At 47.5% G+C, this 17917-nt stretch overlaps 5 protein-coding genes across 5 annotated transcripts; 2 read left to right on the top strand and 3 right to left on the bottom strand.

The window, feature by feature from the left end:
• Positions 1–212: 212 nt before the first annotated feature.
• On the bottom strand, positions 213–3043 carry N7477_004596 (uncharacterized protein; the record flags this gene model as incomplete). Its single annotated transcript, XM_056966259.1, has 11 exons — positions 213–230; positions 374–432; positions 483–601; positions 652–1048; positions 1102–1278; positions 1347–1575; positions 1681–1778; positions 1830–2042; positions 2094–2292; positions 2342–2535; positions 2683–3043. 11 exons carry the CDS (start codon positions 3041–3043, stop codon positions 213–215), a joined length of 2064 nt encoding a protein of 687 aa, XP_056823040.1.
• Positions 3044–3373: 330 nt separating this feature from the next.
• On the bottom strand, positions 3374–4544 carry N7477_004595 (uncharacterized protein; the record flags this gene model as incomplete). The annotated part of the gene is made up of 7 exons (XM_056966258.1): positions 3374–3497; positions 3559–3600; positions 3655–3713; positions 3764–3839; positions 3897–3943; positions 3999–4077; positions 4129–4544. 7 exons carry the CDS (start codon positions 4542–4544, stop codon positions 3374–3376), a joined length of 843 nt encoding a protein of 280 aa, XP_056823039.1.
• Positions 4545–7763: 3219 nt separating this feature from the next.
• On the top strand, positions 7764–9404 carry N7477_004594 (CFEM domain-containing protein; the record flags this gene model as incomplete). Its single annotated transcript, XM_056966257.1, has 8 exons — positions 7764–7853; positions 7906–8038; positions 8094–8278; positions 8328–8364; positions 8413–8483; positions 8534–8821; positions 8872–8966; positions 9035–9404. 8 exons carry the CDS (start codon positions 7764–7766, stop codon positions 9402–9404), a joined length of 1269 nt encoding a protein of 422 aa, XP_056823038.1.
• A 3796-nt stretch (positions 9405–13200) lies between these two features.
• Positions 13201–14181, bottom strand: N7477_004593 (uncharacterized protein; the record flags this gene model as incomplete). The annotated part of the gene is made up of 3 exons (XM_056966256.1): positions 13201–13357; positions 13452–13694; positions 13745–14181. The coding sequence occupies 3 exons, from the start codon at positions 14179–14181 to the stop codon at positions 13201–13203; spliced, it is 837 nt and encodes a 278-aa protein (XP_056823037.1).
• Positions 14182–14536: 355 nt separating this feature from the next.
• N7477_004592 (uncharacterized protein) lies at positions 14537–17896 on the top strand (the record flags this gene model as incomplete). The annotated part of the gene is made up of 3 exons (XM_056966255.1): positions 14537–14794; positions 14857–17181; positions 17234–17896. The coding sequence occupies 3 exons, from the start codon at positions 14537–14539 to the stop codon at positions 17894–17896; spliced, it is 3246 nt and encodes a 1081-aa protein (XP_056823036.1).
• Positions 17897–17917: the final 21 nt, after the last annotated feature.

Raw genomic sequence — 17917 nt, 5'->3', positions numbered from 1 at the left:
TACCCTGGGAATGAGCTTGAAGGGTCACTGTATCGCTAGTAGAAGCCTGTGAAACTGATCTTGACTGGTAGTCACTAGGCACTAGTGTTGAGCTAGCCTGGCGTGATTGTAAAGGCGAAGGAAGAGGCGGTGAGCTAGACCAAGTCTGTGGACTTGACTGGTGAGTCCCCAAATCGATCTCATATGGTAGAGAGTGATCGTTACTAGTAATACTAGCTCTGCTCGGAGGACTGTCTGTGTCATTCAGAAGATGATATCCTAGTTATTACCGGTAAGTAATAGATATATCTGGAGGCTCCCTAAAGGATAAAATACCTTCGAGTGATAACTGATTTGCCTTTCTCTTCCGTGAAGTAGCAGTCGTAGGTCTTACTGGAACTGGTGTCTGCAGTAGGGTTTGAGTATTAACCTCAAGATTCTCTGGTGGCGTGACTAGTCACTATCAGTTAATATCAGAAATGTATGATAGTAGCTAGTCATACCTTGTCGCGGACGAGTCGCAGAGCGAGAAGTTGGTGTTGTAACTGCATGAGTTGGACGCACACCAAAGCGAGAATAGCGATGGAGATCCTCAAAAGACCGAAGATCTGATTGGTGAGACCTAGAAGCTACTGTTAGTCACTGAGAAATACTAAAGATAAAATAACTTACTCCTGAATTGCTGGGCGAAGTTGAATTTGAATGCCACTCCGATTAGTTGTGGCATGCAGTCCTTCAGTAAGATTGGTATGTTTTGGAAACTTCTTGAAGTGACTGGTAGGCATCAGTGAGAAGGCGGGGTTTAGACCTGAAAGAATCCATGGACGGATCTTATGTGTAGCCCAACTAGTAACACCAGGTGTTAAGGAGCCTTTAAGACCGTTTAGGATCCTCATACAGCCCTCTTGGGAGGGAACAGTAAGGATTGATTTCATCAGGTGGTAATCAGGAGCTCTGCGGAACCGATTCAGATTTCGTTGGAAGTGCACCTGGCAGTACAAGAAGATAGACTGCACGTGTTGTTGCCATGTCCGGGTTGGATCGATTGTTGTAAGATAGTGCCCGAAGCCTATTGATGTAACCGGTTATTACATGGAGTAACCAGTCACTACAGGTACTTACCACTTGCTTGCTTAGCACACATATCCACAATGACCGCCTGGATCCCATTCCGATGGATATGATGCCATTGGACCGGAGACCGAGCTACCTCTGCGATCTTCTGAAAGAGTGCTTTAAACAGTTCAAAATACATCTCAGTAGAATCGCAATTGACAAAGACACGTGCGAGCACGATCACTGAAGAAAATATTAGTTGTTACAGGTAGCGTCTTGTTATAACCAGTAGTAACAAGTAGCCCACTTACCTTGTCCAAGAGTGTCGTCCTTAGTGACAAAAACAACCTCATTGATATTCCCTGCAACCCGTTTAAAGGTCATATCCATCTGGAAGAAATGGATTTTAGCCCAATACTGGGCCTGCGCTAGGGTAAAGCAGATAATCCGTATGTTGTTGCCGTTGGTGTACATCTCCTGGATATACATCTCACAAGGAGATGATGATTCCTGAAGATATTCAAGGTAGGTACCTAGAAGCTATCAGTAAGGAAATATCATAGCTTGTCACACGTAGTAATTACTAGCCCAACCCTGACCAAGAGGATTTACTAGAATCCGGTGCTTTCTGATCAGTACTCGTACCATATCGCGACATCCAAGTGAAGGGTGTAGGGCTGCGAAATTTGGTAACTGGTAGCGTGCGAGGAAATCTCTGACAACATCGCTGCGAATAAATCGCCCTAGAAGTGACTCGTTATAACTAGAAGTGACTATCTGGTACCACTACCTACCATGAGTAATCTGTCGCTGGTCGACCTTTCTGATAAGATCTTGCACACTAGACACAATATGATGTGGGGTCTTTGTCATTGGTGGTGGTGGATGTGAATGTGTGCCCCAAGATGCGTAGACAATAAGCGGTAGTGCTGTAAGGTTCTTTGGTTTGATTACCATAGTTTTAACCTCACAGCCCTGGACTTCGATCATGTCAGGTCCATGTGCACCTAGAAATACAGAGTTACTACCGATATTTATTGGTGAGGAAATTTACTTACCACAAGCTGTCAGGCGGCTACTAGGAGCAAGAAGTGTCTCGCAGTCCTGGTTAGTGATAAGTGGAGGTTCGGCATTGTTAAGAATAAGGTCCCTTAAGTAATCAATGTCCAGTCCTTCAAGGGTTGGTAGCTTGAAAAATAGGTGTCTCCTGCTCCTTTGAAGAAAGAACTGGCTACAACCAATAAACCATCCAGATCCCTGAAAGATTACTAGTGGTTACCAGAAATAACAGGAAAGAACAACTTACATCTTGAAATTGGCGTAGCACCATTTGTCCACCCTCGCATTGCGTGCCACATATCTCCTGGTAGCGACTTTTCTGTTCAAGAAATATGTTGTAGGTTGATATCCGTAGACGATCAGAGGCGGCAACGCGAGCTCTTGCGGCTAGAACTCGCTCGCGGTCATCGTAAAGACGGTCCCAGAGACTCTCAGTCACATCTGTATGCTCGTAGTCATAACGAATATGGGATGCGAGCTGTTTGCAGACTTTGACTCCGGAGCACTGCCTTCTGATAAATGTGCAAAGGCTATCATTGAGTAAGGGGCAATTTTTCTCTTTCTGCCATCTCTGGTTGTTCCTAGTACCATTCCCATATTGTACATCAGCATATGCGATCTTCACATCATCTTCTGGTAGGTGCCGGATATCAACGATATAGGCAACACCCTCAGGGTGGGTTATTGGGTATTCCGGGACTGCCTGGGTGTATGCGATAAATCGGACACGGTCAAATCCTCCAGTGAGAGGCTTTTGAGAGATCTTATACCCCGCAGGATATTCAGTAAAGACATGAGATAAATTAGTAGAGTTATCAGGCTGCAGGGAAGGACTTGGTGTTTCTGGTGATACTTGATTATCACTCAGTTCAGGAAAGGTAGCAAGCTCATCTCGTAGTCGCTGCGGAAGATGAGTATTACTTCCCCAGTCATCCATAGGCGTCGCCATAATAGAAGTGGTGTAGTCAGGAGATACCGGAAGTAAATAGATTGTCAAAGATAGATCTTAGGGGGTAATCAGGGGTATTCGGGGGAGGGATAAAGGGTAAGTAAAGAGTGAAGATGAGAGGCTATAGAATAATAGGTATTTGAATAATTAGGTAAGCTTATAGAGGGGAGAGGGAGGAAATTCTATTTCTAGTAGCGACAAGTTATGACATAGATTTACTTGTAGTGAAGAAATCATTAAGGGGTATCATAGAATCTGGCTATCTTAAGCTCTCATAGGAGAGAAAATTACTATCCCGTAATATCAAAGTGTAACTAGAAAATCCACGCCCTAACTAGGGACATCAGGGAAAAGCTCCATATCAGGATCATCATTATCATCCACAGGGATAGGCGCAGGTCCGGGATCAGTAGTTGTAGGCGTAGGAGTAGTCGCAGGCACGGGAGCAGGGGTACTAGAAATAGATTGTCAGTACAAGTCATAACAGGTCGGTCCCTGAAAGACTACTAACTTACACAGCAGTCATAGAGCCGGTCCGGCCAGGAGGCTTCCAGTTGCTATTAGATATTAGCAGTAGTTCCTTCGAGTTACCAGTTATTATTTGTACTCACAACCAACCCTTACTATCCTTCAAAGAGACCACATAAAGGCCGAGGAAAGTGTCCTCATTCTAGAGTATCAATTAGTAACTAGTAATGGCCTGTATCACCCAGTACTTACCACATGCTGTTTCTCAATGTGCTTTCGGATGCTGCCACCTCTACCAGTAGCTGTGCCAACTGTGGCTTTCAGGCCGCTACCAGTAGTAATAATTAGCTCTGCAACGTTTCAAATTATGACTTGAAATACTTACGGACAGTAGGCGCAGTAGGGGCAGACAACTGCGCACGGGGGAATAGCCTAAGGCCACATTAATATTGGTAAGGACAAGTAACAACATACAACAACCACTTACAACTGGTCCAGATCGAGGAAATTCGGTGTAGCGGGTGTCCTTGTGGTCCTCCTCGGCGCAACGGCAAATCCACTTCACACTAGTAATAACCTGTCAGGAAAAGTCGCAGGATTTGATAACTAGTACTTACTCGAAATCCTGACGCAGACTCACACACCTTTCCGGGTTCTGATCGACGGCAGCGGTAACACGTGCTACCTGGTTAGGACCAGGAGCAGCCAGGAGAGGAAGATCGGACCGTCGAATGTTACTAGTAGCAACAGGGTTCTTTGCGAAAGACTGGCCAGAACCAAGTTGCTCCAAGTCACTACCAGTCTCGGAACCAGTACTGTCCTCATCGCTAGAAGGAGTATTGGCAGGGGCGTGGTCCTTACCGGTAGTGACTCTTGGCTTCTTAGGAGGCGCGACGGGCTGCTTTTCGACACGACCAGTAGCGACACGTCCCTTCTTTGGGAGCCCAGTAGCGACATTTCCCTTCTTTGGGAGCCCAGGCTTATCAGGAGCCTTCTTGGCACCACCCTCACCAGCGCGGCGAGTGCTCACCATTTTTGTCAGTAAGAAAAAAAAAAGCTTGGTGTAACTGGTAGCTAAAAATCAAGATTGTTAGGGATGCATCTCTTCAAGTCATGACTGGTCTTCATTCAGTCATTCTCGTCATGAATCCTCAGCAGTATGGCGGTAAAGGGAGACATAGGAGAATAGGTCATAACCAGTTACTTGATGCCGAAGAACTGGTGAGCACCGCTGAAGATAGAAAGGCATCCGGGCATAGCTAGTAGGAAGTAGGAAGGAAGGAAGGGTAATAGGGGTATGTCTGGGGACTTTTCCCCCTCCAATGGGCCCAGGTATCTCTCCAAAGCTCTCAGATCTTTCACTTTTGAGTTGCTGGATGCTTCTCGTAGTCGATATTGAGGTCATAAGAGGCCTGGGGAGACATTGTAGGGTCATGGAGGATCAAAAAGGATATGGTGGGGGATGGATACGTACCGGGAGTGGATGGAGGGGAGTTAAAGGAAGAAGAAAAATAGTAAGACTAAAATAAAGAAGTGAACAATATCATGGAGGTGAGGGTGAAGCATACTGCGTCACGTGATTACCCCGGATTTTGTTCTAGTAGTGACTGGTCAGAGAAAGTTTAAATTAATACTGAATATGTTTTTGCTACCTTCTAGAACCTCTCGGAAGCAACCAGTAACAAAATAGACGTTAATGAATCTCTAGACATGATTACTAGTGATATACTAGCTTCTGCTTGATTATTATTATACTAGTCATTATTGAGTCTCTGAATTAGAAGTAATCTATTCCTTCCTCTCACTACCAGTCATACTCAGTAATAGGTCATCAGGTCATCAGGTCATTCACATTTTTGATAAAATATGAAAATATCCATTTATCTAGTCACTACTGGTAGTGACTACGAAAAGCTCATCAGGTCAAAAAAGTGGGTCCAATTTCGACCTGATGAGCTTTTCGTGATCACATGACAAAAGTGGGAGTTTCAAAATTTTCAATTTACGGTGTAAACTACCAGTAATTACTGGTAATTACTGGGCATAACCAAATTGACCTCATCAGGTCATCAGGTCACCTGGTGACCTGATGACCTGATGAGCTACATACCCGAAAAAAATGCCAATTTCGCCTCATTGGAGAACGATCGACGTTGCTAATCTGCATGAAGGCTAATTGCTGACGTTTGAGAGCTCCGGTGAGCCTATTTATTGGATTTTTCGATCGTGGAAGCGGTCTCGACTCGGCTACGGACCTACTTTTCGACGTCAATAGTAAGAAAAAAGTAACTCAGACAAATTTCAGAACGACATTCCAAGTTCCAGCCCGATTAACTTTCCTCAAAAATGAGTTTGACATGACTGGAGGGTCTCTTGAGCCGAGTTGCAACCGACCAATTAGACTCGGGCTCTGTTGACACCCTCGTCTAAATGATTTGGAAATGTCTTCTTGGTCTTAAAGCAAAGACCAAACTTACTTCTTCAGACGATGGTGAAGGTCGATTCGTGATTGCAAGAGTAGTCGATCCCTGCTTTACCCAATATCCTCTCACCATCTTGCTCAGTGATGCGACATTTGGGCACACGTAACAGTAGAACGCACAATGGACTTATACTCTGTGTCTGCTTTGATGGTGCCATTGTTTCCACCCGCCTAAAATCGCTTACCCTATCTTTAAATTCACTCGGCATCGCCTGATCGCAAAGGCCGTGTTCTGAAGATCGCCCCACATAGCTCAGCGATCTGAGACAATTGATCGCTTCGAGCAAGTTTTTATCTCCGCCTAGCAAATATCATTCTGGTACAAGACCGTCAATGAAGCGTGTTCGGTTCGTTTGGAATTACCTTCTCCGTTTGTAAGCGCACGGGCGCCAATGGCGCCTCGGTAGATCGACCAACCCAATTGTAGAAATTAGAAAGGCCTATTATTATCGAATGATGTACTTTATCGCCTCCTCGATTTAGTTTCAAGCAATAAGACACTAAACGAGATGTTGAAAATGTTCTCCATGCGACCGGGTGCCTTGGTCCTAACGATCATTCAAAATCGTCGCCGAACACATGCTTTTCTTGAGAGTTGACTGTATTGGAAAGAATGCAATGAGTATGATCACCTGTATGTTGCCCAAAGGCAGCAAATGAAAGGCAAGATCACAGTTAAGTGGCGCCCATAAACTTTTACTTTCCAAGCCGATATAGCGGATCTCGGGGTGCGCTTAGAAGTCACTTGCTCTTCGCTTGTCTTTGTTTGTATGTAAGCGGTTCTGACAAAGCTATGTCTTTATCCACAAGTACGGTCATTCTTCCAAGGTTCTGGAGGCTTTAGGGGCCCCTGCCGACCTTGGCAACACAGCCGCACGCTCAACAGAATTTTTCAGACCCAGATCGGTGGCAAGAGATCCGATCGTCTTCGCAACCGAGATCTGACAAGTCCTCAATAGAAGAAAAGCCACAGATTCATTATGGATCATTTACCATGCCAATTCTTTTCTATACGTGAAGAGTACTGTGATACTCGGATGAAGAAAATACAGATCTGAACGGCCATGCCCTTTCTTTTGTGAGAAGCGCGGCGGGACTTCATCTGAAGAGCCTCATGCTCAAAAATGGGGTGGAGCACTTGCCAGCTGAACATAAAAGGGGAGTCCCTGCATACGACTAATTGACCACGCGATCGGGGTATCCCAAAGAGGCAGGTGGGAGCGTAATCGGTCTTCAGACCTAAAAAGAACAGAGGTGATGCCTGGGGGTATAGGTGTGAATTGGTTGACTGACTATAAACAAGGAAACGCTTGGGTTCAATAATCAACGCCTCGGGTCTTACCACTGATTCTATCAGGCGGAACATCCGAAGCAAATGATACGAGACACAGACGCTGTAATTTGCGATTTGTGCTCATAGTGGATACAAAAAGCGCCCCGCTGGAACGATCTAGACAGACCACGGATGATTTTCCCGATCTAGAAGATCAGACCGGAAAGAATCACCTCGGGAGATTAGGGCTAGTCTCAGTTGACCCGAAAAGCATTCCAATGTACTGGTACTCATTGTTCAGAGAAACGCCATCGTGCGAAATAGATAACCTTAAACCTGATTTTCCAGTGCTTTCGGCCTTTTGCCGCAAAAGCAAACTCCACGGTATCCACCTAGACATTTATGTTGACTCAGGATGAAAACCAGCCGTTCCCCTCGCGAGATGCTCTTCATTTTAAAGATCTCCGGCGGCCCTTTCTAAAGCATTGAGCGCCATTATGAGGCTTTACCTTTGCTTGCTCAGTGTACTGGCCCTGCTGGTGGTGGGGTCGCATGCCACAGATCTAACCGATTTCCCACCCTGCGCTGTACGTACGGCATTTTCAAGACGGCTCTCCGGACACGACTGACTTTCGCCAGATTACCTGCGATGAGAATTTATTTTCAAGTTGCTCGCTTAGCACGAACACAACTTGCTTCTGCGCAAGCGACTCGCGCGTTACTACATTCCTCGACGCGGTCGAGAGCAACTGCACGGTGAGAGACTTTTTTAGTGAGTTTCAAGTCTGTTTGATCGGCACTACCATGCTTTGGACTAACGGTTTCAGCGACAAAACGGCTATACCAAAGCGAATGTGACATTACTCCGCTCCAGAAGCCTCAGGTGGTCAACCCCTCTACGTTGATACCTTTTATACTTGCCACGGTTTTCTTCGCTGCCAGAATCTTCGCCAAGAGCAGTGGGCTTGGAGGTGGATGGGGATGGGATGACTATTCCATTATTGTTGCATATGTAAGCTCAACTATCTTGGTTTCCGTGCCACGGTATTAACAGGCGTCAGGTCCTTGGCACTGCGATCTATTTCCTCGGTATGCAAAGTGAGTTTTTCCCAAATCATGTTCTCTCACATAAAACTAAGAAGACAGTGGTCCGTTTTGGATTTGGTCGCAATATTTGGGATATCACACCACAAAATGACATAACCCTCATTTACATGGTACAACCTTTCTGTCACTCAAACACAGGTCCTCATATTAACGGTAGCAGATGTTCCAAGGTCTCGCTGTGATGTATAAGATCCAAATTTCGCTGGCCAAGATCAGCGTGATTTTGTTCTTATTACGCATTTTCCAGACACCCAATTTCCGCTACCTTGCGTACGCTCTGATCGCCGTTAACTCCGCCATTGGAATTACCTGGGCCTGTGTCGATTCATTCCGTTGCATTCCTACCCATTTGACCTGGGACGGTTGGACGGGAGAGGAAAGTGGGAAGTGCATTAACTTTATCGACTCAATCCTCGTCAACTGCCTCGTCAACATCTTTGTTGACTCTGTATGTACATTTCACAAGGTCTGGTTTCTTTAATCTAACAAACTCTTCAGGTGTTGATCATGATGCCTGTCTACGAAGTGAGCAAGCTGCAGATGCCTCTGCGGAAGAAGCTCACCGTGGCGTTGATGTTTGTTGTTGGTTCAGTGTACGTATTCCCTCACCGCGTTTCATGCCATTTCCTTTGGACTACCACATACTGACCGTGCCTTCAAGGCTTACCATCATTGCCATCATCCGTGTCGTCGTCTTCTGGAACAATCGCTGGGGTTATAACCAAACAAAGGGTCTCTATCCGCTCATCTATTGGTCCGTCATCGAATGCCAGATTTCAGTCCTGTGTGCTTGCCTACCTGCTTCCAGGGCTCTTGCTGGACGCTGGTTCCCCGGACTGATGGGTGGCTCTTCTCGACAAACATACGCCTCTGGGCCGAAGTACTTCAATACAGCCGGATATGCACGTCAGGACAGCAAGATCAACAAGTCTGTCAGCTACACCGTGAACTATGGAGATGCGTCGGAGCATGGTGACTCCAATAGTGATGTCGAGTTGGTAGTAAACAACGGAAAAGTGACCCGTCGGTGATTCTCTACATTTTCTTTTTTTAATTTCATTGTACAATCTTCTCGGAAACTCAGCACTATCAGCTTTGAAAAACACGACGCACTACTTTCTGCTTCTCTCACTTGGTTTACTTCCCTGTATTCTCTGGGCTCCATAATGTCGAGGCAAAGGAATGACAAATCTTTCATTGTCAAAATATATCCGGCATTTGCGTCCAAGTCAGCTAAATTACAGCCCACTTGATACTCCAAAAGCATTTCTTTGGACTGTTCAAAGCATTTGGAAAGCAGTTACTTAGCCCGGGAGTGGAATTTAATCATTACCCCCCATTTCTAGTGCGACTCACACTTTTTAACTCGCCTGTGAAGTTCACAACGAACACAATCCAAGTAGTCAAAAATCAATCGTAACCAATCAGCACGATAGCGAAGAGGAATCGCGCCGGGCTCATAACCCGGAGATCCCAGGATCGAAACCTGGTCGTGCTAATATCTTTTTTCACTCCTTTTTTTAATTCCTTTTGTCTGTTTTGCGAGGAATTGATATGCCAGTATCCGCTGACATAATGACACCCATCAGCACGATAGCGAAGAGGAATCGCGCCGGGCTCATAACCCGGAGATCCCAGGATCGAAACCTGGTCGTGCTAGTACCTTTTTATCTTTTAGATCTTATTTACTCCTTTTTTGCTCCATTTGTCTGTTTTGCAAAGAATGGATCCCCCAGTGTCTGCAGGTATGAGTCAGAATATTGAGTTGTGTGGCCAATTAAAGGTAGCATCAATGGGCAGAATTCTCACCGGTTTTGCGGTGCACGAGAACGCGCTCTGTGGCTTGATCATCTGGGCGAAGGCCAGATCCACACCCATCGGAGACGATACATTGATGACGATGGCAAAAAAATCCTCCAATTCGTACATATGGGAGGCATACCATTGACGGCAGAAGCAATCCGGCTGTTTGCTGCAGGTCTTCAAACCCTGATTTCTCAGACTACCCAGCCCTCCATTTTCTTATCATTCCTGGATCCTCCCTTATATATCTTTCGTAGTGTCCAGTGCTCAGAATCTTTGCCTATATATCCAACATACCACTCGTATTGTTTCCAAGAGCCCCGGGCTTGACTGGGGAAGCCACCATGAAAGCAAAATCACTTGCCACTATGATTGCCTGTTTCTTGCTTGATTTCGCGAATAATGCGCGGCATCTTGTTCGGGTACGTTACTCCCTGACGCTTTGAACGGCCCGCTCCAAGTGTGCGGTGATGTGAATGCACAATTCGATGACGAGACCTCTGTTGAGGGCGTCGCTCTACAGGAACGTAAAGGGATGAATCAAATAGACAATGAGAGAATGGACTTGATGGGTATGAACGCTGTTCTACACGGGAGCAGGATGCCACAGAGCATTCATTTCCACCAGCTGAAATGCCTATTTAAACTGGGAAAGGACAATTACGATTGTCCATGGCGTCTGTCTTCATAAGCCCAAAGGGCATTTTCGACCTCAAGGGCAAGGTCTTCATCATCCAAAGTCAACCCTTTCGGTCAAGACCAAAGGACAAACAGCAACGCAGCCGGTCACAGCAGACCACGTTGGCAATATACCGCGATAAAACTTCTTCTCCAAACAATCGGGCAAGCCGACATGGTTGATGAAAGAGTAGGTTCGCGTCGATCGAGGGTAGTGTAGGCCCGATGACACTGTGTGACAAGGCATGCGCAAGCACAGAGGCCAAGTCACGAGATCCAAAAATGAGAATAATCAATGTGATGTCACGTGGACATCTTTCAGAGATTAAACTGAAAAGAACAGATACTACACTTGATCTAAGCCAATTGGCAAAGAGAGCTAAAGAAGAAAGAAAAAAGGATGAAGGACAGGGAAGGACGAAAAAATATATATGGGACTCGCATGGTCCGTGCGCGTAAAGTCATGTGATACATGAGTCACAAAGTTCAGGTCCCGTGGGTCAAGTGTCAATCAGTTCCCCAATTTGGAGGCCGCGCTTTCCAGTGCATCCAGCCTCACCGTTCCATTCACCTGGCTTAATTTCTAAGTCTTGACACAGTCCATCTTCTACAGATCCTTCTTATGCAGTCATTCACGTAGATCCCACAAGATTCCCACTTCAAAGGTAGACGATGAGACCTCGTGGATTACTTTCGGAACTGTATTCTAGGAAATCATGTCTTCACACGGCTTTTAACAGCGTCCAAATGACGCGGATTGGAGACCTTTCGCCACACAGGGGATACACTTATCCAGCGCTTTCTTCACCTTTCTTTTCGTCAGGCCATCCAGAAACTTATACATCAAAGACCTCATAGGTCTTTTTTCGAAACGACGAAGCTCGTCAAATCCAAGAATGAAATTTATTGAACCCTACATCCGCTCATTCATAGACACTGCCTCGCTTCCATGAGCACAGTCTCCTGATACTGACTAGTCCGTTATGGGTAAATACTCCCCCGAATCAAATCACCGTGCTTGAGAATACCGTGCACATAAAGCAGATCATCGCCAACGACGGCTTGTACTTATTGATCTTCGGGAGCTGATGCGCGATGACCCATTCTGCACCGAAGTCTTTCAGGGGTTTAGCGTTGGACACCGAAACAATAGTGATGAAAGATCGATCCCCAGTAAGCTTGGTTGAGTGCATCGAGACATTTGCCAATGTCTGTATCCACCCAGATGAGGATTATATTCTGCAGGATAAAGCCAAATCCTCTAGCATCAGGGTTCACAGGCAAAGGTAGGCCGGAGCCAAAAAATTCAAAGACTTAGAGCTACGGTGGCGATGTCGATCGGATACGGCGCCGCTTCGGTATCTTGAATTTCGCCTGGGGCAATACCCAACTAGTTGCCATTTCAGAAAGATTTATTCCTGAAGACCATCACATGGTACCATGATGAGGTCGCTCAAACAGGGGCCGGGATGGCTTGGGTGCTGACATCTAGGTACTGTGACGAGGAAACCTGCGCAATAAGTATTGCGACTTGGTCGTGTACCTTAGCAAATGGAAATGCCACAAATTGTCCCAATGTCTTTCCTGTATGGCACAGGCCTTCTTGTTCTTTCACTTGTGACTCACCTTTCCTACTCACCAAAGTTCAATCTACAAAGCTCATGGCAGCCTACATTGAACGATCTATAACATCGCCTTGAAACAGGTCCGTGACGTTCCCAAGGTGGTGCATCGCTCAGTGAAGAGTCAAGTGGAGTTGGTCATTGCTCATAGTTCACATTAAGAATCAGGTTGGTATAGCTCGGCACAGTATCATCTCTTGGCTGCTTTGGGCGGCGTGTACGATTCTTGGCAGATGGGACATCGATATCGCCTATACTCGAACCAAGAAGTGAGACAAGCCAAGTGAAATGCATGATGACATCGACTCAGAACAATGATTTCACTGTCATGCTTGGAGCCTGGTGCGCCATATGAAACCGACCTATCTGAACGAGCGTGAGAGGGACCCCGCTGTCCAGCCAGATGGGTGGGTTCGGGGTTTGTGAGATACGGTTTTGATGATAAGGAGGATAGGCAGATGGGACTGGGACTGGTTAGCAAAGTGTCGGTGAGGTCAGAAACTCGCAAGAATGATCGAATAATGGCTGATACTCCGAATTCGGCCCAAGGAAGGAGGACTGGGTGCTAGATTATCGATGAAATTGGGAAAATGCCGGCACATGGCAAACCAGTGGGTCTCCGGATAGGGCAAGGAGACCCATGGCCCAGCCTAGGCATTCCCCGCATCACATCATCGAGCCCCATGAGCCAAGAAAAAGTGTCGGGGTTTGGAAGAAAAGAGACCTACCAAGTGTCTTGGGCGTATTGCTCTGGGTCGCTTTCAACATTTTGCTCTGCTAGCCACCTCGCCACTGAGGGCTCCTGCATGGATCCAGTCGCATTGAGAGTCTCAGAGGCAGTACGACGCGCTGCATTTCGACGATGGCTCCACATGATAATTCTGAAAGATAGAGGCATTAGCAAACTAAACGTCAAGACGCTTCGACTGCATGACGCGGGATAAAGCCAAGCCGCGTCCGCGGCCGAGAACTTACATCGGAACAATGCTGATTATGGAGAACAACGCGATAGCTCCAATCACGATCCCGATCACCTCACCCTGAGGCAAAGCTTGTTCGCTCATAGGTGGGAGAACATAGGACCCAGCTCTGAATGCACGTCGAGAGAACGAGGAAGAGTGTGAGGAGGTGACAAGCAAAGTATATCGCCCAGTAACAATTGATTTCAGTTCGTGCGTTGGGCAGAGCGAAGGCGCAACATCGATCGGATAAGTCGGACTACGCCGGTCAAGTACTTATCTTTATGAAATCAGATCAAAGTCATCGACCTTTGCGGGGAGAACTGTCCACGGGTAACCACGGTTGCCACCGTAAAGCAAATTTTGGAACTCAGGAGGGGGGGATCGGGACGGGAGAAGGGGGAAGATTTAATCACTCCGAAAACTCCTAGGTCTCGTAGAGACACGGATGCCAAGGTGAATCCAAGGCTAGCCAAGAAGGAGACACATCGCTGCCGAGGGTTGGAGAGGTCGAGCGGAGGATGCCCAGTCCCGCCAAGATTCCGCTCTTGGCACTCCGCGCCCTCTCGGCCAATCGGCGCTCGGTGGCGGCTCGTAGCCGAGCCAACGCCGAGACCAGTCGTGTGCGTCATCCCGCCTCGGCAACGAAAACGGAGGCTTTTGCCAAGTTCGTCCGCTCGATACCGACGTTTGGTACACCAAGGTGATTGGAAGGCGGCGGGAAACTTTAGACCCAATGCTGGCATGATATCCGAGATTCGGAACAGATAAACGATGGATCCGTTCGACATCCAGACCTGTCTTGCCATCAGCCTCAGACGGACATTATTTATAGAGGACGAATGCCCTGTGGGGAAAGAGGAAAGATAGAACATTAGAACGTGTACTTAAGAATCAAAACGAAGATCGGAGTCCGCTTATCCGATCAAGCCTTGTCACTGGATATACTTTCTTTACTCCAGTGCATGGACTCTCACTCCCTTGACGATACTTTTTATATGACACCTCCGTAAGGTCTCATTCAAGTACACTCGCTACTCTCATTTTCACACGGCTTTCTATACACTACTTGCGACGTTACGCTACTTCCCTGGATTCGCGATGGCTCCAGACCTCGAGAAAGCCCAATCCAAAGCCTCCAAGTCTTCCGTTGATGTCACCTCATGCCTTTCACAGCCTGCACATAGTCTTTCAATCGACGAGGCCATTCGGCTATTAAGCACCAACCCAGACGACGGCCTCACATCTGGAGAAGCCAGATTGCGAATTGAAAAGTATGGCGAGAACATTCTGCAGGGGGACACTGGAGTCTCCTTTGCAAAAATCGTCATTCGGCAAATCGCGAATGCCATGATGCTTGTAAGTTATCAATCAAAGATAATTCAGGCAAGATGAAGAAGACGCTAATACTAAAATCGCAGGTCCTTATCATCGCCATGGCAGTGAGTTTTGGTATAGCGTCTTGGATCGAAGGTGGCTTTGTTGCAGCAGTCATTGTTCTCAACATTGTAGTTGGGGTTTACCAGGACTTTGCTGCCGAAAAAACCATGGACTCATTGCGGTCTCTAAGCTCCCCGACGGGTGTTGTAACCCGCGATAGTAAAACCGTGACTGTGCCTGCCAACGAGATTGTTCCGGGTGACATGGTTGAGCTTAAGGTCGGAGACACCGTACCCGCAGATATAAGATTGGTAGAAGCCTTCAATTTCGACACCGATGAAGCTCTTTTGACCGGCGAATCACTCCCAGTCACCAAGGAGGCTGATGCCACATTCGATACCGACACCGGTCCCGGAGACCGATTGAATATCGCCTACAGCTCATCTACCGTCACACGTGGACGTGCAAGAGGCGTTGTAGTGGCTACGGGGATGGGAACCGAGATCGGTGCCATCGCCGCAGCTCTTCGCGGCGGTGATTCCAAACGCCGGCAGGTGAAGCGAGGCCCAGAAGGCGAAACCAAGAAGATCTGGTACATTCAGGCCTGGACTTTGACCACTACGGACGCGATCGGTCGCTTCCTGGGTATCAATGTCGGAACACCTCTACAGCGCAAGCTGTCTAAATTGGCTCTGCTTCTCTTTGGTATTGCCGTCATTTTTGCAGTTGTTGTTGCCGCAGCCAACGATTTCCGTGGTGATGCCGAAGTTATTATCTACGCGGTTGCTACGGGACTGGCCATGATCCCAGCTTGTCTGGTCGTTGTTTTAACGATCACAATGGCTGTCGGAACTAAGCAGATGGTGCAGCGACATGTTATTGTTCGCAAACTCGACTCTCTCGAAGCCCTTGGTGCAGTGACGAACATCTGCTCCGACAAGACTGGTACACTTACCCAGGGTCGCATGGTCGCAAAGCGCGCATGGATTCCTTCCGTTGGAACCTATTCGGTTGGATCCTCGAATGAGCCGTTGAATCCAACAGAGGGAGACCTGAGCCTTATTCCTGAACGGCCTGTCAACCTCGGCGCAGATTTGAAGCCCGAGACCTCTTCACCCCATGATCTGCTGAATAATGAGCTCCTCAAGTCTTTCCTCAATGTAGCCGCGATGGCTAATCTTGCTCACCTTCATAAATCAGCGAATGATGAATGGCAGGCTCGCGGCGAGCCAACCGACGTTGCCATCCAGGTTTTCGCATCGCGGTTCGATTGGGGACTTGATCGCTGGACAAAAGGTGACAGCCCAGTCTGGCAACAAAAAGCCGAGTATCCATTTGACTCCAGCGTGAAAAAGATGTCTGTAATATTCGCCAAGTCTGACGCAGACGTGGAATCTCAAATGATCTTCAGCAAGGGTGCCGTTGAGCGTGTCCTAGAGGCCTCCACGACTATCACCTGGCTAGAAGGTTCCGAGTCAGTTACCCTGAATGATGAAATACGCGATGAGATTTTGCAGAACATGGAAGCGCTAGCAAAGGAGGGGCTCCGTGTGCTTGCCCTCGCCGGTCGAAAGCATAAGCCGAAGCAGGGAAGCGACGAGCCCCTTCCTCGCGAGGAGATCGAGAAAGACCTTGAATTCTACGGCCTTATCGGACTATATGACCCTCCTCGCCCCGAAACTGCCGGCGCGATTGCCCAATGCTACAAAGCTGGGATTTCCGTGCACATGGTGACCGGTGACCACCCCGGCACTGCTCGTGCCATTGCAGCCCAGGTGGGAATTATCCCCGGCAACATGAACACCCTATCCAAAGAAGTTGCCGATGCGATGGTTATGACTGCTGGCGAATTCGACAAGCTATCTGAAGAGGAAATCGACAATCTGCCGACTCTGCCTCTCGTTATCGCCCGATGCGCGCCTAACACCAAAGTCCGCATGATTGATGCTTTGCACCGACGGGGAAAATATGTTGCCATGACTGGCGACGGCGTGAACGACTCACCGTCCCTGAAACGTGCTGATGTTGGCATTGCCATGGGTCAAAATGGCTCTGATGTCGCCAAGGATGCTTCAGAGTTGGTTTTGACCGATGACAACTTTGCCTCTATCATAAATGGCATCGAAGAAGGGAGAAGAATTTTCGACAATATTCAGAAATTTGTTCTACATCTTTTGGCTGAGAACGTGGCTCTTGCATTGATTTTGCTTATTGGACTTGTGTTCAAGGACGATACCAATCAATCTGTATTTCCTATCGCACCGGTTGAGATCATCTGGATCATCATGGTCACTTCTGGTCTTCCTGACATGGGCCTGGGGATGGAAAGGGCCTCTCCAGATGTTATGGACCGACCTCCGCAAAGCGTATGTATACACCTTCCATTAACAGCTACGCCACATATTAATAGCTTCACAGAAACAAGGAATATTCACCTGGGAAATTATCGTCGACATGCTCGTCTACGGTGTCTGGATGGCAGCACTCTGCCTATCTGCCTTCACACTAGTACTATACGGCTGGGGTGACGGAAACCTCGCGCAAGGCTGCAACACTCAATACAACGACGCCTCGAAGCCTTACGGCTGTGACACCGTCTTCCGTGCGCGCGCCACAACATTCACCTGCATGACCTGGTTTGCACTCTTCCTCGCCTGGGAAATGATGGACCTCCGCAAAAGCTTTTTCCGCATGCAACCTGACTCCAAGCGCTATTTCACGCAGTGGATGCATGATATCTGGGGCAACCAGTTTCTGTTCTGGGGCATTATGGCAGGGTTTGTCCTTGCGTTCCCGATTCTTTATATTCCTGTTATCAACCACCAGGTATTTAAGCATTCGAGCATTTCATGGGAGTGGGGTATTGTCTTTGTTGAGACGGCCCTTTTCTTCAGTGGCATTGAGGCTTGGAAATGGTGTAAGCGCTGCTATTTCAGGCACCAGGAGAGGAGAGCGAAGAAGGCGGGCGATGTGCCGAGAGATGAGCATCGTCGCTTGAGGGATTTCAGTCGACACACTACTATGAGTCGCTCGGAGACCCAAGCGACTGGCGATATGAAGGTTGCACAGTCGATGGTTTAAGGTGGAACAAAGGCCCCTTAA

The sequence above is a fragment of the Penicillium maclennaniae genome (assembly GCF_028827695.1).
Source record: "Penicillium maclennaniae strain IBT 15551 chromosome Unknown utg000004l:1.0-3007600.0:1.0-3009580.0, whole genome shotgun sequence".
In the NCBI taxonomy this organism is placed as follows: Eukaryota; Fungi; Ascomycota; class Eurotiomycetes; order Eurotiales; family Aspergillaceae; genus Penicillium; species Penicillium maclennaniae.
The sequence above is the reverse complement of the archived record's forward strand: the minus strand, read 5'-3'. Positions and strand labels throughout refer to the sequence as shown.